General features: G+C 36.2%; 1 protein-coding gene across 2 annotated transcripts in view; it reads right to left on the minus strand.

Moving 5' to 3' along the window:
• Nucleotides 1–4,117: 4,117 nt before the first annotated feature.
• Nucleotides 4,118–22,168, minus strand: part of MDFIC (MyoD family inhibitor domain containing) — a 50,573-nt gene continuing 32,522 nt past the window's right edge. For both annotated transcript variants that reach the window (XM_010706768.3, XM_003201985.3), the window contains 2 exons: nucleotides 19,896–20,165; nucleotides 4,118–7,650 (listed from right to left, as the gene is read on the minus strand). In XM_010706768.3, the coding sequence (XP_010705070.1) occupies nucleotides 7,403–7,650; nucleotides 19,896–20,165 (518 nt within the window). In that variant the 3' untranslated portion in view covers nucleotides 4,118–7,402. The remainder of the gene's footprint in view (nucleotides 7,651–19,895; nucleotides 20,166–22,168) is intronic.

Consider the following 22,168-nt stretch of genomic DNA (forward strand, 5'->3'; position numbering starts at 1 on the left):
TCTCTAACGGCTACTGTAGCGCTAGTGCCTACCGTCTCTACTCCCTTCACTGGAGGTAATCAGGAACACATTCATAGACACTCTTTCAGCTTACACTGCAGAAGTACAAGTTCTCTAGAAGTTCCTTCCAGCCATATACGTTTGCATTTCCTCAATATTTATGTGTGCATTTTGGAATTAATGTCTTGCAGTATTAGCCTTCTTTACAAAAGTGATTCTGCAAAGTAATTTGCAGCAAAAATTAGAAGATGGTATTACTTAGAAACACAATATAATTTTGTCCGTTCAAAATAATGAGAGATACAACTTCAATATTATATAATCTGTTTTCAGTAACACATACGTATACTACAAAAATACTACAGTTCTAGTTTCAGATGCTATAAAAATTAATGTGAGCTTTAAAAGGATGTGAAACATGCAAAAATATCAATTTAACACCCAAAACACATTTTCACCAGAGGTCTTTGTAACAAGACTTGCATATGCAATACACGGAATGATTTAAAAATCATTTTGATACATTATGAATCCCCTGTAAAAAAATAAATAAGTGAAGACATTCTCAATTTTGGTAAATATTTATAGAGCCAAACAATATGAAGTATATGTAACAATCAAATTTCTAGTGAAAATGTGTGCAAGTAGGTTTATTTTGAAAGGAAAATTCCTACTCCCAGTGTCATACCCAATTAAATTCTCCAGGTAATGACCCCATTTGCATAGAAAGCTGAACCCACAAGTGGGAATTTTAATGGGCACACCACCTGAGTACATTAATTGAGAGTGACACTACTTGAACTAGTTTTGTGCTTACCCCACTGAAAATTCTACTCATATTATTTTTAATGTCAAGCTACAAGTCAAATTTCAAGATGATGGATTTGTTCTTTTTTAAGCATTGAATTTGAATAAAAGAAAGCTTTAATTCTGTTATGCATTGCATAGCTTTAACTAATCTGTAGTTCTGATTCCCACCATTGCTTCATTTTTTTTCAGTGATTGGAATTTAATTTTATTAATTTATGAATAATTAGATAGAAAATAATGCCTTCAGCAGCTAAATTGCATTTGGATTGCTGTTTAATGTACTTTCACCAGAATATGTGTTACAGTTAAGCTGGTGCTAATAGTTTACTAAAATGGAACTGTGTAAATAAGTTTAATTATTTTTTCTGAAGAAACAAGACAGAATATAAAATTTCAGTCATGGATACCTTAATTTTTTTTATACTTAACCTTATAAAAGCATGGTAGCTGCAAAGCAGATTACTGATGCACAGACAGCAGTTGTCAACAGTAGCGAAATACTTGTGCAGTGTTTCGCTCTATCCTTCACACACTACTCATAATGACCTTGAAGTTATCATGGATTCTAAACCATCGCTGTTAGTCTACATTAAATATGTAATCAAGGTGTCTTCTCATCACAGAAGAAACAGACAAATGGAGCTAGATTTCCTAGGGAGGAAAGCAAACCCATGGTGCTTAGTACATTTCTTTTTCCAAGCATGTTCTTATTAGTCTTTAGTAACTGAAAGTAGCACAGAATCTAAAAGCCTGTATGACACTGCAAAATCTATTAATTTTAAAATAATGTATTGGTCTTATTCTTGTGGGGAGAACTATTTTGAAGACTGTTGGATTGCAAGACTGGAGAGAAAATCTCAACTAACAGAACTTTCAGTTCCTTATTTCGGTGAGCAAGGCAGAATTCAAGTCTGTTTGAAGTTTGCATAGTCAAACGTAAAACAAATGAACTACAGTAAATTAGATATATTCTAAATTTCCAAACATACCAGTTTCACAAGTCTTTGATTAGGAGTTGCACATGGCAGTGAACACAGAAAAAAGAAAGAAGTAACTTACAATGTAATATCTTCCTACTATCACATAGAAGTCCTTTGTCTGCTCTTCTTTGAGTAACAAAGGTACTTAAAAAAGTAAGTAAATACGCAACAGCAAAAATCACAGTGTGATTAAGTTAAAGAAATAGTTACTGTGAAAAAAAAGATGGTAATGTGAGAGGCATACAAACTGGAGTACAGCATATTCGCTGTGTGGTCACTCTTGCAACAACTTGGAGATGAGAAAAATTGCAGAAGCCTATGCCACTGATTGAAGAGGAATTGTACAGTGCTTGGGCACCAATTACATACCACTGAGATGATATAAAGAGCTTCAATTACAGTGGAGTATTTTGTCATTTAAAACAGCATATGCATATCAATGAAAATTAGTTAAGATACTATTAAAGGTATAAAAAGGTACTATACAATCTTTCATCTAACATCACATTTTTATGAGTACTGAATGGTAATGAACAACAATTGCTATAATATATATACATAAAAGAGGCAACCTGGATTGTATCTAGTGTTTTATTAAATTATTTTCACGAGAGATGAGCTGATATGCTAAAACCTATACAGAGCTTAAGACTACCTCATCAAACTGAACACCTGCTGTTTTGCAGAATGGTAATTAATAGAAAATTCTCATATTCCATCTACAGTAGAAATCACATCACATCAGAGGTTTGTGAAGGAGAGGAAGGCCATCCTTTTATGTCACTAGCATCAAATCATTGGTAAATAGCATAAGCGTGTGCTTATGAGAAGGTTGAATTTTGTAGCAGCAATCAACTCCACATTTGAGTTTACTGAGTACAGCAAAAAAGTTCATCGCGGAAGTGGGTGCAGGGTATAATTTTTATTTATCTTTTTTCAATATACTGATTCTAAAGATTGAGGTAAAGTTGAATTGCTCTCTTTGTAAGTGAAAACAACTGGCAGAAGGTTTAGAAGATTAAAAATAATACTGTAAGACTAATGCCTAAAGCTTTTGCTGTCACTATCAACATTAAGTCCTTCAACATGTGGTGTACACATATACACATAGAATAAGAGACAGAGAGAAGATAACAGACATATTTCTCAAATCTTTGATTTAATTCTGGGTCTAAGAGTAAGACTTCAGATACCTATGTTTCTTGCACAAGTTTACTAGGCTGCTGATAAAAGCTTTTCTGCAGAAATAAAGCAATATAAATGGCAATGTTCTCGAAGAATATACATCATTTATTGCAACCATTAAGATTAAAAAAACAGCATGGATAAAAGCTTTTCATCCAGAGACTACACCAAAGGATTCACCATACTCAACATGCATGAGTACTGTAGCTGAAATAGAATCATTCAATCCAAAAGCTCCCTTATGCTGCTGATCACGATCCTTTTTCATAAGAGCCTTTTTTTTTTTTTTGTGGGAGGAGCTGAGGGGAATATTAGGTGATATAGATACTGCCTAGAACACTGCAGCAAGTCTCAAGTGAAGCTATTTGTCCAATTATTTACTATGAGAAGTTTCCAGCATAGTCTCAGTACCAAGAACTTATGGTACACAGAATTTCTGTCTCGTGCTACTTGTGAAAACATCTCAAAAAGGTGTATTTTTATTTTAGACATTCTGAAAACCCACGCGCACACTGACTCAGTAGAATATTCAATAACTTTAAAACAGATGTATGAAAATTAGCGCAAATTAGTACTGTTTCTGCAGTTCTAAAGTAGCATAAACCTGTTCTCATCTGCTTGAGACACATGAAGAAATAACTGCTTAAATCACACATGAAATGGTCTTAAACAAACTGATTTTAAAAATTTTCCTCAATTTAAAGTAGTGGTATTGTATATAAACCTTCAGTTTCATAGCCCACAGAGGCCATTTCATCATTATCTATTTACAGCACTATTATGAACCAACCAAATACTCAGCTTGATTTTAGAAAACCAAATACTGTTGCAGCAGCTGTATTTAAATAATTCTTATTTTGATCAATTTTATTAATGACTGGAATTCCATTTATTAATTACACTAAGGCATGAATTTGGCCCCTTAATGATAAACTGTTCCACTGCTGTTCTGTACGATGGAGTGTCGTGCTAGGAGCACCTGAGCTGTTACAGATCTACCTGTAATTCTGCTCACCTACACTGGCTCAACCTCTTTGTGCAAAGCAGCCGAAGGCCAAAGCCTTCAATAAACGCTGTAACAGAAAAAGCACAAATAAGACACTGAATTATTATTCATAATAAAAACTCAGTAGAATACGATATCCCAAAGTTTCAAAATAAAGATCTTTATTTCAAAATAGTGTTTGAGAATAGCACATCCAGTTAATATAAAATACAAAAAGCAAGTTACCATTTTTTCAAATGCGCCAGTTCGCAGAGCTATATACTGAAACACTGTACAGGTTCACAAGAACTGTTATAAAACACACAGTTAAGTTCTGATGTTTTAATTTTACTTATACTATATTTTCACATTTGTCTCCTTCTAATTCTGCTTATTTTAATTACACAAGGTGCTTATAAGATTGCCTATGGAGTGAAAAATTACAAAACAGAATTTAATAATATAAATACAGAAAGAAAGTCCTTAAACTACACACTAATATTCTCTGCTACGAAGATACATTTTACAAAAGTGCTAATATCTCTATGACAAATAGTAGCAGATTACATTTAAATGACAAACAAATCCCACGTTTTATTTTTTAAGTTGTCTGCAATACTTTGATAGTTCTAACCACTGCAAGGGTAAACAAACACAGCATTTTCAGTTCTTGGTATTTCACAAAGGAAGTGGGAAAAAAGTAATGTATCTGTATATGTGTGTATGTGTACACATGTGTAGGAGTGTTTGTACAAATGCATGTACGTATAAATAGAGCTCTCGTATTTAGAATTTGTATTTTAACAGGAAATACATTCTTAATAGTAAATACATTTCTTAGGATCTCATAATTTCAGTTAAGGAAAAAAATATGTGAGTTCCTGTAAGTAGAAACAAGGCTTATGTAAACTGTATGAATTTTTACATAGAAAAAAGACTCCCTGGATTGACATTTACATTTTCATACTATCTTAACCTGTGGTAAAAGTAATTTTCACTAACATCCAGTATTCACTGAAAGCTTCAAATGCAAATGTGCAGTTTTCCAAACACGAAGCAGGAACTGCTCAGGCAGAGACATCCCAGCAGGACAGGAGACAGGTAGTCCTTTTTCCCACCTCCAGAAGCACAAACAGACAAGAAACAGTCATAACTTACCCCTCTGTGATGAGGACACAAGGAAGGACAGCTAGTGTTGCTACCTAGCCCCAGAGAACATGTCCCCATCACCACTGTGTCAACCACAGGCCTCCGATGGGTGAAGCACTGTCTACAGTTTTTCCAAGGTGCATCAAGTCCCAGTGCTCACCGTGATGCCCCCAATTTCCCCAGAGGCATTATGCCTTACAAAGGCAAAATGCCTCCAGGCACTGCCACTCAACCAATGCACCTCTTCCCCCTTCCCAATGTGGTTCAGACTTTTAGGAGTCATAATTGAGCCCCATGGGCCTGATTCTGAGCTCGGGGAATTTATCAATTTAACTATATGATTGCTTATTAGCCTGCCTATTACCATAATACCTTTGTGCTCCCTAACTGGAGCAACACCAATGGAAAATTCTGACATTAATGGAAACGTACTTAGTTAATGCAACACTGATCTGAATCTGGCCCAATATATAGGGGGAAATAACACCAAAAAATATGAATCAAGAAACAGAAAAGACACCTTCTGAGTAAAACTGCATTGCACCAGAATATACCACAATACTGCAGATGTTAAGGCACCTCCTAGCTTCCTGTTGTAGTTGAGGATTTGGCTATTTTACCTTCAGTGATAACTTGCAGTAGTAAGCACTACTAGTCAGTGTTCACAGGGAGAAGCTTGGGTTAATATTAGACAATTTGTTGACTTAGCTTCACATTCCTGCAATATTTAGTTTGTCACATTTACATAAACTGAATTCACTACAGTGGAAAGAGACATTAATGGTCAATTCACTTAACAGAAGTAAGGTATTGGCTACTGATGACCTTTTAACAAGTTTACTACATACAATAATCTACAAATGGGAAATCTGGAGTGTAGATAGGAAAGTTACACTATGTGAAATCAAGATGTACAGGTGGTTTGTGCAGAAAAGTTAATAGTTTACAGATGTAGAGGAGAGAAACTAGCAAATGGGAAAGAAAATGGGTACCATTATTCCCTAAATCTGGGAATGTCGTAAACCTCTTTATATGTTGGACCAAATTCATTTCACAGTTTCAATGACAAAAACAGATATTAACTAGAAAACCTTAATGGTGTAATAGATAAAAAATTGCCAACCAAATCCCAACTTATCAAACATTTCAGATCATGTTATTCTTTTTGAAAAGAATACACATTTCCAAAGTATAAATTTTCTACACAGCTTCTTTTTAAGTAACACTTAAAGCATGTATAAGAATACTGTATTTGCTTTTTGCCTATGACAACAGAATTCCTTGACTGATTCAGTATTAATTTAGTCTTTATATTGTGTTTCAATGGTGCTATCCTCTATGGGTATTTCCCACACAGTGAAGAAATAAATATTAAATTATGCAACACTATCTGTGAAACAACAAAAACTGACAGGATCATTTATGTTTTGACTCTTGAGTAAACTTTTGATAATTTCCTTTTTATAGCCAAATTTTAAAGATTTATTAGTCTATTAGTTTGTTAGTGTAAGGATATATTTAATGTCTACATAAATTGCCAAAGTCTCTTTCTAAAAAGAAGCATTTCAAGTAATATTAGTACGGAAGTAAAAGATAAGTTCTCTTTTCTGTCTTGACTGATAGCAACAAAATCCTGGTATTCTAAAAGATGGCAAAACCTACATTTACTTTAGTTTGCCAAATCTTCATGTATTACCAACAGTGGAAGATATGAAGAATCTCACTCAAACCAATGAGATATTCAAAACAAAAGAAACACTGTCAATGTGATGTCGGTAGCAAAACCAGTAGATTACTGGTGTTAAGAATTCAACTTAGATTAAAATTATAGGTTGTTTTCAACCCCTAAACAGACTGAAAAAAGAACTTAAAAACTCCTGTAAAGGAATGTTATGTATGGAGCCACTTGAGCATTTAAATATTAAAGTAGGTAAAGACAAGTACTTAAGGCTTTGCTCTGTAGTCTCTTCTCTGGCCAAAACCTGTCACTAAATTCAAATGGCAACTTTGCCCTCATATATCACTTGCAGCAGCAGGCCTATAGTTCAGTTTCAATAAAATCTTCCATTTGCAAAGCCAAAAGAAAGCTGGAATGTAGCTTGAGATTCACATACAAAACTATACAATTTGTGTTAGAATACAGACTTGAGGATTGCTTAAAAATATATATATCAGGAATGAGCAGTGCAATACCAGTTGGTTGTGTGAAAATCTTACCTTGTCTCTCTTCAAATGTATTTAAAGAAAAGCTGTCTCCAGTTTTTAAGAGAAAAAACTAGGAAAAGAAAATATTTCAGGATGGGAAGCAGATCCCACAGCATTCCATGCAGATCTCCAAGCAATCTGAAGATTCACAACATGCGTCCATTATGCCACAGTCCATATCACACGGGCAGTTACAGTCATCCCCCATCTCATCCCCACAGCAACAGCAGCAGGCCTCCGATGTGCAGATGCCACAGGATGCTTGTCCCAGAACAATGTTACAGAGGGTGAGAAATTCACAGAACAAGCAAGCCAGGATACAGTGAACACAGCAATCTTCACATATTCAGTAGAACGTCACATATTAAAGAGAAAAGAAAAAACAAAAAAACATTAATATGTCATTTTTAATGCACAATGTCAGATAAGCAGCTGAAAGACAATGATTCAGAATAGACATAATCTAGTATCATAAAGAACATGTTCCCTATCTTCAAGGTCACTTAAGCAGTCTTACATCTCCAATTTACTACCAGTTCTGGTGGAAGTTTCCTTTTCCTATGCAAGTCTCTAGTCAATCCTTTTAATATTTTACTTTGTTTCAAGAGAGTTCATAACAATAACTGAACATCAAAATGCATCTCCCACAGGTATTAGTAAGTTACCTGAGATAACTGCAGAAGTATTCCAAACTGTCAGCAAAAAATCTGGCACCCACCAAATAAATTTATAGAACAGCTTTAAACAATTCATACATCAATTAGACATGACCAACACAAACCCAGCTGCAGAACCTTGTACTTTGCCTTGTCAAATGGCATGCTGTTCACACGGGCCCACCTCTTGAGTCTGTCAAAGTCCCTACGGATGGTACCCCTACCCTCCGCTGTTGACAGAACCACACAGCTTGGTGTGATTCACAAACTTGCGGAGGGCACACTCAATCCCCACTGTTCATGTCACCAACAAATATGTTCAACAGTGCCGGTCCCAACACTGTTCCTTGAGGTGCACCACTCATCACTGGTGTCCACCTGAATATTGAGCTGTTGCCCACAACACTTCAAGTCCATTTGAAGAGACCATTCAACCAACAGTAAGCATAAAATATCCTCCCATAACAAATGTACTATCTATGAAGATTGTAAGATGCAGTGAACAACCAGTCCAGACAGAAAACTGGAACTTAAAAATACACAAAATTTTCAGCGTTAAAAATATTGCTTTTTTCTAGACTGAATTTTCATTCTTCATTTTACAGCTTGCAAGCTTTTAACTCCTTTAGTCACAAACAACTGAACACTGGGAAGGTGTTCTGGGAAAAATATCCTTCACCACTCGTTCTTTTCCTGTCCCCAAAGTTCATCACAAGTATCTGCTACAAGAAACCATTAGCAAAGACAGGATATTGAGCTGCATGGACATTTATTCTGACCAAGTACAGAATCTTCTTAAAAATTCATAGATTAGAGGCTGTTACCATAATGGAAAGCTCGCAGTTGATTCCAACAGTAATACCAAGACTCCAAAACATTTATAGCATCAAAAATGATCATGTTATTATCTTATTATCTTTACACTAGCATACACAAATACAGAAATGCAGTTCAAAGTTCAACATAATTTAGAAAATCTTTCCCAAGAATGAAATTAACTACCTTAGCTCTTAGCCCACACTACCACCAGAATGCTGTAGACGAATTTCTCTTCATTACTACAGTCGTATCCAAACTTAGATGGGGAATGCCTGTACTGCACTATTGTCCTAGTCACAACATACATAATGAACATAAACAATCAAAAGAAATGAAAAATAAGAAGAAAGAACCCTGCCACAAAACTCATGTTACTGTGCAAGAAGTAAAACTGGGAGGAAAACACAGGTAAGACAGATCTATTTTTAAAGAAAGTTGTTGCCTGTATTGAAAGGCTGCTTTTTCTAAGTATATGCTGTCACTAAATAAATGACCTTCACAGAAAACCCAGAAGATACGTGAAAAAAAGCTGGGGAGTATCAGTTCACTGAAGAGGACCAAAGCCATACCAATAGCAATTAATTAGCTGGTTGTCATGGAGATGGTGTTAAATTTGTTCAGGTACAATCTCCTTTCAGATTTTCTTTTAATGTGAAAAAGAAAGATAAATAAGCCAAGAGTTGTATCTAAGAAGCTTTCATATTTGAGGAACTGAGATATCTACTGTTTTGCATGTTTAAAACACAGCTGCAAGAAGCTAATATAACAAATTTTCAACTGCAAATATATTTTTAAATAGAATACCTCAATGAAACTTAGTATCATATTGAAAATAGGATGCTCAAATAAATAATGTCATTATGTCTGCTTCACATAGGGCTATATAGAATTGCAGGGTGAGAAATGAAGTTTTACATAAATTCTAACACAGGTATTTATTACTTGACAAGAGAGACAATCCATAAGTTAAAACAAAAGCACATTCTGGACTCAAAATATATTTTCCCTGAAATACAAAAAAATCTTCACACTAAGTCAATACTGACAAGGAGAGACCATGCTGATTTAAATGATGATAGTTCCAAGATAGCAGCAGACACAAATATGCTTTGTGCTATGATGCAATCTCTTTAAGTCTTTCTTTCCATTTTTTCTTTACTGACTGAAACACTGTAAGAGTATTTTCCTACTGTTTGATTTCCCTGTGCCAGGACTGTAAAACTCATCTTTACCTAACAATTTTACTTGAAGTGCATAAGCATTTATTAACATGAAGTTAAGATACCTTTTGTTGATCTCCCCAGTCTTCATTTGTACAGTGAAAATAAAATTCGATCCACATTTCAATGACAAAATTGAAATAATCATGCTTTTATATTCTTCATGGTGTTGGCTTTTAATAGCTAATCATGTAGCAATTACTAAGCACATGACAAAGCATGCTCTTACCTCGCCCTAACTAGCCAGCTAAATTCAGAATCGTAACTCTATACATCTGCAACACCTTTCTTTTTGGGTAGATGACCGGAAGAATTTCTTCTGTGTATGAAAACTACATCTTAGCTTCTCATCTACTGATATAATACTAGCAAGATGAAAAGATATCAGACTGGTTTTTGTAGCAGCAGTGATATGAGACCTTAAGGTTTCCTAACATATTAACATATTACACAAAACTCACACATCCTTCTACAGTACCCCTATTCATACTCCAAACTGTCAGCTCGTAAGAAGAAATCACATGGTTTAAAATGCTTTCTTTGGTTGCTGTAGTGGTGTGCCGCAGCCAAAGAGACATGGCCATGAAGAAGATACTATAACATACTCACTCCCAAAGAGATAATCACAGGTGTATCAGTACCTTGGAGACAACTAAAATGTACTTCAGTACTTGCACAATCTGGTAATTCTTCCCTGGTTCCATGACCAACTATTTTAACACATTAAGACTGTACTTAACTTCCATTCTTTGACCTTACTACATAAAATCCTAACAGCTTCTGCAGATGAGTGAGAAGTGGAACACTTCATTCACACTGGAATTAAACTTCATTTATTATAGTAGGGAAATAAAATGTAAAAAAGTAAATTTTATGTTCTTAAGGACTAGTAACACATTTTCCAGAAACTTTGAACATATTTTAATCTTTTCTGCTCAAGAAATGATAAAGCAATATCAGTCATGATGCAATATCTATGTTACTTTGAAAGGTTAACTTTTTTCTTTTTCTTTTTAGGAACCAGACTTGTTTCCATTCTTCTTTTTCCATTAGGTATAGTCATGCAAATAAGAATCAGGGGTGCGATTTTACCAAGGACCACACTCCATGTGCCCTGCTGTTGATGATACAGGACAGCTGCTGAACAACTAACTTATAAGTTTTTTGAAATTTAAGTTTTCATCTAAATACTTTCAAAGAGAGAGAACTTAGCCTATCGCTCCTTATATAAATCCATTAATGAAGATAAGACTTTCCTCATGACTTACAAACTAAACTGTAACAATCTCAAATTTTCTTTGCTTTTCAATTCTTCTATCTCTAATTTCACTAATTAACACTGAAGTACTGCAGTACAGATGAATGCTGCACAAAAATATGGATATGGGGTGTTAAACACTGCACAGAGGTATATTTTGCACATTAAAATAGAAAAAGGGTATGTCTGCCCTTGCTCTTTTATCAAATGCATCTATGATTTCATCACAACACCATATCAAATTTGTTGACTAACATTCAAGCTCCAAAGGCTCTGCTGAATGGCATAAATTATGTTAGGCTTGGTCTGTCAGCTGAGAGAGTATCTCTCACTAGACCAATCCACAGTAAAGAGAAAAAAAGCAGATCCACTTTCAGATATGCAAGTTCGTTCAGAGTTATCCTTTCATTTTGAATTGGATGGAAGTAAGACCCAAATTAAAAGAGTCATTCCATGAGGCATTTTTATATACAGATGTAAGTAAAGCTGTTTCCTTAGTTCTTTGGTACATCTCCAAAAGTGACAGATTTGTTAGGGAACTTTAAACAATGCCAAGGCAAATAGAATCTTAACAAACTCAGTCAAGCTTTCGTTGCTTAGATCACAGATGCAATTCCAGCTACTTTGTGCAGGAGCGCAAGAGCATTTATGTTACAAATAATAGATACTTAAGCGGGATACACGTATCTCAGATAATATCCAGACTAGCATATTAAAATCTGACCTTGAGCCAGCAGTGTGCCCTCGTGGCCAAGAAGACCAATGGTATTCTGGGGTGCATTACACCCCCAAAAACAGGGCCAGCAGCTCAAGGGAGGTGATCCTCCCCCTTTACTCTGCCCTGGTGAGTCCACATCTGGAACACTGTTCAGGTCTGGGCTCACCAGTTCAAAAAAGACAGGGAACTTTTACAGGGAGTCAACTGAAGGACCATGAAGATGCTGAGGAGCCTGGAGAGGCTGAGATCTGGGGCTGCTCATCCTCCAAAAGAGAAGGCTGAGGGGAGATCTAACTAATGTTTATAAATATCTGAAGGGTGGGCGTTGGGCTCTTTTCAGTGGTACCCAGTGACAAACTGGAACACAAGAAGTTATATGTGAACGTGAGGAAAAACTTACTTTCTGTGAGGATGATAGAGCACTGGAATAGGCTGCCCAGAGCGGCTGTGGAATTTGCTTCTCTGTAAATATTCAAACCCCACCTGGACACTTTCCTGTGCAACACACTGTAGGGAACCTGCTTTAGCAAGGTGTGGGTCTGGATGATCTCCTATGATCATAGAATAGTTTGGGTTGGAAGGGACTTTAAGATCATCTAGTTCCAACCCCCTGTTATAGGCAGGGACACCTCTCTCTAGACCAGGCTGCTCAAAGCCCCATCCAGCCTGGTTTCGAACGCCTTCAGAGCACTAATGGCAACCTGTTCCAGTGCCTCACCACCCTCACAGTAAAGAATTTCTTCCTAATATCTAGCCTAAATCTACACTCTTCCAATTTAAAGCCATTTCACCTCATTTTGTCACTACCTGCCCTTACAATAAGGCTCTCCTCAGCTTTCCTGTAGGCCTCCTTCAGGTACTGGGAGGCTGCTATAAGGTCTCCCCAGAGCCTTCTTTCCTCCAAGCTGAAGAGCCCCAACTCCCTCAGCCTGACCTCATAGGGGAGGTGCTCCAGCCCTCTGATCCTCTTTGTGATCTGCCACTGGACCCACTTGAACAGCTCCATGTCCTTCTTGTGTCAGGGGCCCCAGAACTGTATGCAGTACTCCAGGTGGGGTTTCATGAGAGCAGAGTAGAAGGGCAAAATCACCTCCCTCAACCTGCTGGTCACACTTCTCTTGATGCAAACAATGCAATTATTCTATGATTCAGTAAGTCTGTGAAAAATGTTTATCCACTGATACTCAAAGCTCATAGACCCCAACATTGTATCTTATCCCACTGACAAAGTTACGTTCTGTTAGGGAAAAGAAACAATATTAACAGTAAAACAACTTTAGTTTTTTTAAGTGCATGCCTTCAAACATTTGTGCAAGTACATACAACATTATTTATCTCTAAAATATTTGTGTACACGTTGTTCTAATTTACTTCAAATACTGCAACTACATTTCTTTTATTTCAACTTCCTTTTTATCCTCTCATATTCATTTTTATTAAAAGGTGCAGTTCCAGTTAGGAGACAGATTTTAAGAGATTTAAGAGATCATCTAAACTGTATAAGATCTGCAGAAGTTAAACTGAAAAAAGTACAGAGAAACGCACAGGCAGGCTGATCTGTGCTGCTTTTGTAACATTTGACACTAACCTCTCACAAACTGACCCAATATGCTTTCATTCCAAGCAGGCAGGTCACACACGATAAAAGGTCTCCCTGTCTGCAATGGTAAATAAGCTCACTTACAGAATGGTGACCTTGGTCAGCTTTTTACTAACTATATCCACCGAGTTCAGACAACTCAAAACAAATCTCCAGGCACTCCGCTGTCTCACAGCAAGAATCAAAAAAGGGCAAAACCACAATCAAAGAGGACCTCAGTGGGGGATCGGGCCAAGCCCCTGCAGCGCCCTGAACAGAAGCCCCAGCAGGCACGGTGGGCTTCCTGCTGCCAGCACAGGCTGGGAGAACCCACACACCCAGAAAACCCACTGCGAGGAATAACAGCCCTGACCAGAGCGGCACAGCACTCACCTACCAACAGGAGTGAGCCATGGAGAAGTACCCTCAGTCCAGGTTTGCAGGAGGTATGTGCTACCCACACTGGGATGTCAGCTTAGAGTGGCTGCGTGTGTGCACGAGCAGCACTGTGGCTATAATGTATGCAGATTCTTTGCAGCTTCTGCTACACATCCCCTTTTAGAAAATTCACTACACCCAGTAAAACTGTGACATGAAAATAAGAAATCCAGAGAGAACAAACCGATGTGTCACGTGGAATATAGCTATCCCTGGATAACAGAGCCACATTTATATGGGGGACAAGAAAGCTACACATTATGATAGGTGGTATTTTAGCATTTTAAAATATGAAATGATCGTCTCTCTTGATCAAGAAAATTAAAATATTGCCTGAATGGTTAAATTACATTACAACACAAATGGAAACTTTCATCAAAGCCTATATTTTAAACTCTTAATATAGCCATAACCTCAGAAGAAAAATGATCCAGCTGGTAAACATACTATGAAACATGCAAATTTCCAATACCTAAGGCTTCCTTTGAATCTGCAACTTTCATTCCCATTGCTCATCATGGCAAATACTGAGACTAGTCAGATGCCAGCTGGACTGTGACCTTATAAAACAGATGCTGTGGAAAGACCTTTCTTCATTACAGGCCCCGTGTTCCACTTGCTCATTTAACACAATGTGTAAATCACTGCCAAGATTTCTATGCAAACAAAATATAAACCACACTTAAAATACAGCACTTTTCAAAATGCCTTCTTAAAAATTACAGTTTTGATCATATGATGTTATTTGCACACTGACTGATAACTGCCTTCTGCCACAACCTTGTCTAACAAAAATACTGTTAGAAATAATGAAGTACTCAGGCAGAGCTCCAGATTAAATCAAGTTCCAAAAGATAACAGAACTTTTGGCACAAGTAAAGAGGTTAGAAAGATATTAAGTAGCTGCCTAAATGCTGGTGGGATGGATTTCAGAAATGTAAATAAGAAAGAGAGAAATGAAAAGAGAGAAAAAGAGACAAAGGAAAATAAAAGAGGAAAGGAGGGACTTTAATGGCTAGTAGATATTTCTGCAGTATTAGGCTATCTGTGATACCAATCCAGAGACAGAACAGTATACAGAAAAACTACTGCATTTGAGAGACAAAAAATCCTAGTCAAAATCATACGCCCAAAAGGAAAGGGAAGTTGACTGAAAGCTATCTCAGTTTATATAAAGTTATATAAACCAAAACAAGATCCACTACTTCAAATAGAGGTCTGTTATCCTCCTAGACAACTACTCACTACTTTCTTTGTATATGCATATACTGACTCTTAAGACCACAGCTATAAGATTGTTTGTTGGATTTGTTTTGTTTTCAATTAAGACATCAGTATCTCATTGGATATTCTAATTAATGTGGACAGCAAAACAAGTCAAATAGGGTCCATCACTTCCAAATCTAAAGCAGATGATGAAGTTGATACTAAATTGAAGAAAAATTGTTACATTCAAATGCACTCTGAAGTGTTGAATTTTCAACTTCTGATTTTAAGAAAAAAACCACATGTTGGGAGAGATTGCTTGGTGTATCTCTAATGCAGGATACACAGGATATACAATCCAGAAGACTTTTCTTTATTCGTCTCTCTCCTGCAACCAGGCTTATCTCACTTCCTATAACCTATCTTTATTTAAAAAAAAACACCAGAACTTGGGAAGAAGATGCCTTCTCCTGCCTTCCTGGTTTAGGTGGCCTGGGAAGAAATGAAGTAAAATCTACGTATATAAAGCAATCAGGTTCACAATCTGCTCATCTTAGTTTAACAAGCTGCCTTTCCAGATGAGCATAGTAACTGTGTATGACCTCGACCCTGACTCTGAGGAGTGTCACCCTAAACTCAGATTCTGATGAGCTGTTACAGTTGTGGTAACTGCCCTAAGAAATGTAGTGACTTGTGGACTTGTGTGGTCACACAACCTGACCACAAGCAAGAGATCAATTTCAAAACCAGTATTCCCTCTGTCCATCATTTACTTATTTACTATTATCAATAATTGCTTTCTACAAAAAAAAAAAAAAATGAAAAAAAAAACATACCGTGAAGCTTCATACGATTCTTGTAGAAAAGGTTGTTTTTTATTTAACAAAATAACTTGTGTCTAACTCATTTTATTGCTTCTTTCCATCACAGTAAGTTCTACTTCCATCCCTCCCACATGCTTCTTCTCTTTCCTTCTGCAACCCTAAGTATGTCATTATTATTTACCTTTCATCATTCTGATACATGTGTACGTACTCAGTTATTAATACTCTCTTCATTTCCTAACACCTAGATTTATCGTACAGCTGCCTCACTGCTGTCTCCTTTAGACTTCTTTCCCTCTTTAAGTTGCTTTGGGCAGAAAAGAGTTTGTTCTCTCCTTTTCTACAGATAAACACAGGCTTCTAAATACAGCAGCTCGACTTTTTTTTAAACTCCTTTTCAACTGTTTTCTCAGTTTTTCAAGGTTTCTCTGTGCTATGCATAATAGCTGTAAGAGTGACAATGCACTCTGCCAGTCGTCTGCAGAATACAGCATTGGAAGAACTGCAACACCTCCAACACAGATCATTTTAAATATTATTAATACTTCTTTGAATTAAAAACAAACAAACAAACAACTTTTATTCCCAATATGCAGCGAAATCTATCCAGTCCCTTTGAAAAATTGCTAGAACTGAAAGTGTTCAGAAATGTTTTGGTTTTCTTTAAGAGAGAAACACCTTCAGTTTCATAATTCCTTTGTTATGGGATTTTGGGTGTTTTTTTTTTGGTAGTGTAAGTCACCCTAACCCTATATAAATACAACCTTATATAACTACAACCCTATTTCTTCAGGGATGATATGGACTAATAACAGATGCAGAGAAAGAGCAGAGCTATTGAGTACACTTACATCCTCCTAAGCCTCACCGTGTGTGAAAGTGTTTCTAAATAGCATAACCTGGTATGATGACTTGACTCCATGGATGATGTCCTCATTTAAAAAGACAGAATTAAGCTTCTGTACCATTGCTACCAAGTTGTTTTTCACATTTTAAGCACTTCCAATACAACTTCAATTCCTAAAACTCACGAGATGTAATGTTCAGTACAAGTCGAGCTTGCAGATGGAACAATTAATAAGTTGTTAACTATGATAGGGATATTTTGGTGAGGAGTAGCACTCCATACTGGACTTTAATCTGGCCACTTTTATTTACTTAACAAAACCAGTTATCTTCCTGATTGCCAATAGTGCAGAGGACTCAAGATATCCTCTGGGCAGGGTAGATGAAGTAAAAACACAAGGAATGTGTTTCAAAGAAAAAATGCGTAGACTGAAGTGAAGCAAAGCAGAGCACAGAGGAGCAGAGTGATGGGAAGCTAAGAGAAAAATAAATATAAATTAAATCTATACACTCCAAAGTCAAACAAGGAATTACATTTTTTAATTAAATTGAATTAGAACATACAAGTTTACTTGTATTTCTTTCTACTGAAATTGTGTGGATACACTGGTAAGTTGATATGGCTAAGTTAACTTCAGATGATATTAATGATATTATTAACATAATTTATTTTTGCATAAAATTGCACATGAGATCACACAAAGTCTATAATGCTATACTGTACAGATGTGCCCAAGCACACACACCTTCAAGTAAATGCAAATCCAGCAGCTCTTCAACACTTCACTTGGCTTGTGAAGTTAGTATGGCACAAGTTAAAGAAAAGTCAAGCTGATAAGAAAAATACAGAAGCTTTCAAATTGTTTCCTATCCTTTGTATCTTTCTGTAAATCTTTTCAGTAGTTTCAACAGATCCATGTCACTGGATCAGAAAGCAGAGGTGCTCACAAAAATAACGCTACCCACAAAGATTCAGAATGAATAAGTTGTAGATGTTTCAATTAACTGACCATCTTGAAAGAGTGTCTTTGCAATCCCCATTTACAGAACTTGTTAATGCACTCTTCCAGTACTGTATAGTTATATGCACTCATCTGGCATATGTATTACTGTTTTAAATGCAATAAAGCTCTTTTGAACAAATAACCTAATTATATCTACTTTTTGTACATACAGATTATAGTATAGATTTCCAGAAGTATTCATAAGGAGTTAACACTTCTTAAATTCATAAGCATTTTTTTTTTTATATTATGGATAAATTATTTTTCTTCACAATATGACTTGTTGTTTTTATTATTTTTTGAATGTCAAGTGACCATTGCCAGAGACCCTGATCAAGACTATTACTCAGAGCCTACAGTTTCTCCACACAGCCTCACAGGGTAAATTACTGAAAAACTGAAGAAACTGTCAGAAAGCTTGCATATGTGCACTGTGTAGACACAAATTTAAAACATGTCTGCACAGAACTGAAAAGCAAAATACAATTTTTTCCCAACAACTATTCCCCTTTTTGACATATCTGTGTACTCTGGATACACCTTAGCTATTGCACAATACAACTAATGTTTCACTTGTGTTGATGAACAGAAAACGTAGAGCAACAGACATCTGTAAGGTGCATCAAGCTACTCAGAACACATGTCCATCTTACAATAAAGAAAATTAAAACATTACAAGATTATAATTCTGAATATAATCAATCCTAGCTATTACATAAGTCAAGAAACTGAATGTTATAGTAAGGATTACTCTGCATTTCCATACATTCTATATATTGCGTGAAGGAACAATGTATATAAAAAATACCATGCTGGAGGGTGAACCAGTTTTCACAACATAGAAAGACACAACAGGGATATATTAAGTACAGCATTATGATTTGGGAAAGAAATTTTAAAGGACTGGATACCCAACTGAAAAATAATATTAGGTTCTTGAAGATACATATGAAAATAGGCTACAGCAAGGAGGACCAGCCCATGGCACAGTACAAGTGAAGCTCTACTTGATATTATTACATAGATTCACTCAGTAGGTTTGATTGAAGTAGTGGAAGCCAAGAGAAGTCACTCCACTGAAATCAGTGGGATTCACTCAGGCCAGTACATACAGTCCTTCTGATCCCTTTTGCTTTCATCCAGGCTATGAATCCTCCCCATTTCACTGAACAGTACAGTCTCCCATTTCTCTGAAAATCTGTGTCTTTACTCACCTCTCACTTTTTTTTTTTTACCTAGTAACATCTATGCATCCTGCCTGCACTCTGAAAGCCTGTCTCAAACAAATAAAATTTATATAGCTTCTGCACCTTTGTTGTAATGGGCAAAAGCAAAGCCCACTGAGTATATCAGTGCTAATGGGACAGCAATGGATTGAGGAAAGGCTCAGGAACATTGGAACCATTAGAGTAATTGCAAGCAGTGAAAACACACACAGAGCTAAAATGTAAAGCAAAATTATTTACTTTTGCTTATTTAAGCTGTGCACTGGAAGTGTGAAGCTTCTTCATGCAAATTATTTACAACATAAAGCACATTCATCATCAAAACAAAGGTCTAAATTTTAGTTAGTTTTCAAACCACAGGTAGTCAGAATACCTTCTAACACAACATTCTCAAAAGCAAATTCTACTCTTGTGGAGCCTGCCACTAATGCAATTAAGTATTTACTGTGTTTTCAACTACTGCTTTAACTTTTCCCTGATATAATTGTGATGATGTTGACAGGAGTTTCTGTCAGTTCACGATACTAACTACAAAGAAGAAAACATCACCAGACTATGTTGGCAAAATATTTGAAAGCAACAAATCTCCCATTGCTTCAATTTCCTTCAAATACTTAATAGTTTCCTTTGGGGAAGTAACTTGCTTTTTATCATAATGATTTCTATTTGCTTCTGGAGCATGAGTCATGCTCTTCAATTATTTTCAGTTGATTGTGTAATTATTAGTGAGACTAGGGTTTGGCTAGTCTTCATTCCATTTGTTTTTTTAATAAGAATTTCTGCTTACCTTCAGGTGAAGGCTTTTGAGAAAACGCAGAGCTTATTTTACTCTTCTTGCTGCCATTGCTGTTGACAGACAAGGTGGACTGAATTTTCCTGTGCATTTTTTCTGAAACAGGAGATGAAAGTTTTCTGTTGTCTGCAGACGCATGCTTGACCCCGTTGTGCATTCCACTTCCATTACTCAAGCCCGCATGGCCATTCTGCACTTTGCCGCTTTCTTCCTCACCCCTTTCCAGTGCTGAAGTATTTGGCTGAGGCAAACGTTGAGGTTGTGCTTAAAATGAAAGAGAAAGAAAGTGTTAATTAAAACTGTAAATTGAACACTGAATACTTTAGGCTAGACTGGGCAAAAATTAGCATCCCCAGACAAAACAAGAAAGATTAACAATAATTATAATTAAATTATATAAAGTGCCTCACTCATGTCTAGATGAGGCCTAGAATCCCTGTTCAGCACTGTACTTGTTCGTGGTTCTCTGTGAATTGGGCAGAGAGAACAAGGCAAGCGAGGGGAAGAAGGAAAAAGCCCAGAGTGGGATTAAAAAACAATGAAAATTGAGGTAAACTTAAATTAAGGGGAGCCCAACGAAGAATTAGGGAAACAGAAATGAAAAAAAAAAAAAGTATGGAAGAGAAGGTAGAGTCTGCAGTAACAGAAGTGAAACTGCTGGCTGGGCAACCTTCCAGTCTCTAGAAAATAACCAGAGCGACAAGGGAAGGCCACCCCAAAAGACAGCCACCAGAGACCAGTATATCAGATATGAATAAGAATATTCAAGTAATTAATACCAGCTAGAAACTAAGCTTGTGGGTTGCTGGAAAGAACAAAAACATTCAAAATCGTCAGGAAGTGGGGGGATCACAGTACAAAGCCATGGCAGGGTAGAGTCCCCCCACTGTATTTCACAATCACGAAGTTACAAATGGCCGTAATGGACATATTAGGGTTTTAATGACAGCAAAATGAAATGGTCAAACAAAAAAATACGAAATCTGTCAAGGCAGGAATCTGCAACATCCCGGTTAGGACTCCAAGAGAATGTGTTATAAAATCATTCTAATGAGAGGTCATGAAACTTGATTGTTCCTTTCATTGTTAAGCTACAGTATCATAAAGGAACCTATTTTTAATAACATGGGAAATACTTCATGTATTTAAAGTCTATATATCTAAAGAAAAGAGAAGATAAGTTTTTAATGTGAATCTTCGTAATAAAAACACTAGTTTCCAATTAAGGATTTTTATTTAAAAAAGCCAATTTGCTTCTGAAACTAATTAAACTATACAGATAGTAACAAAACAAGATTTCATAATCAAAAAGCATCAGCCCAATCACCTCTCCTAATCAAAATACTACTTTATCATGCTTGGACATAAAGAGGTTTTCAAGCAGGCCTATCTTCAACCATTTTCAGATTTTATGCAGAAGAAAAAGCCCATATTTTACTGAATGCAGGAAGATTAAACAGAATCAATAGTAAATGAAAACAGTGCTCAGAACTGGAGTTCATTTTCTTTTCAGATGAGACACATAAATTTTCTGATGATTTCACAGTGTAGCTTTGTTTGTAGATTACATATTAGATAAAAATGTGTAGATAATTATAGTTAACTTCCTTTAAAAGAAACAGCTTCATTGATCAGATTGATATGACTAAACGTGGACAAATACTACAAGCACACGCACAGCAACAAAGTCTCTAAAAGAACTCTCAGTTCTGAACAGGCCTAACAAAATTTCAAGGACTTTTATCAAGGACATCAATACCATCATCAGATTGTTTCCTCAAATGATATCAATTTACCAGATTAAACTTTAGACAAGTCTTAATCTAAGTCTTGGTCACACTCATAGGCAAACAGAGATATTTTGAGAATAGTTTAAATTTTTGAAGAAAAAAAAGAACTGGTTGATTTTTTTACTTTCTATTGGATATTTTTGTTGGATATTTTTTAGCTACAACACGCTCAATTTTAAGAAGACAATCCACACTGACAACCTCAGACATGGCAACTCTAACAGCACACTTACTTTACAGAAGTGAGAACTGTACGTTACAGGAAAGAAAGGAACTGCTGGGGTAGACATGTACGTTATTAGTCTCCCCAAAGATGTAGCAGGGTCAAAGATGACTCCCTTCGAAGACCAGCAGTAACTGCTCAGAGCAGCAGCACAAAGCTATCAAGGAGCACTTGAATTAATTTGTCCCAAAATGTTTTCAATAGCAATATTGAAGAAGCTGTTCCTTCCACTGAAAATACCTTTGCATTAGTGC

This window comes from Meleagris gallopavo, chromosome 1 (assembly GCF_000146605.3).
Source record: "Meleagris gallopavo isolate NT-WF06-2002-E0010 breed Aviagen turkey brand Nicholas breeding stock chromosome 1, Turkey_5.1, whole genome shotgun sequence".
Lineage (NCBI taxonomy): Eukaryota > Metazoa > Chordata > Aves > Galliformes > Phasianidae > Meleagris > Meleagris gallopavo.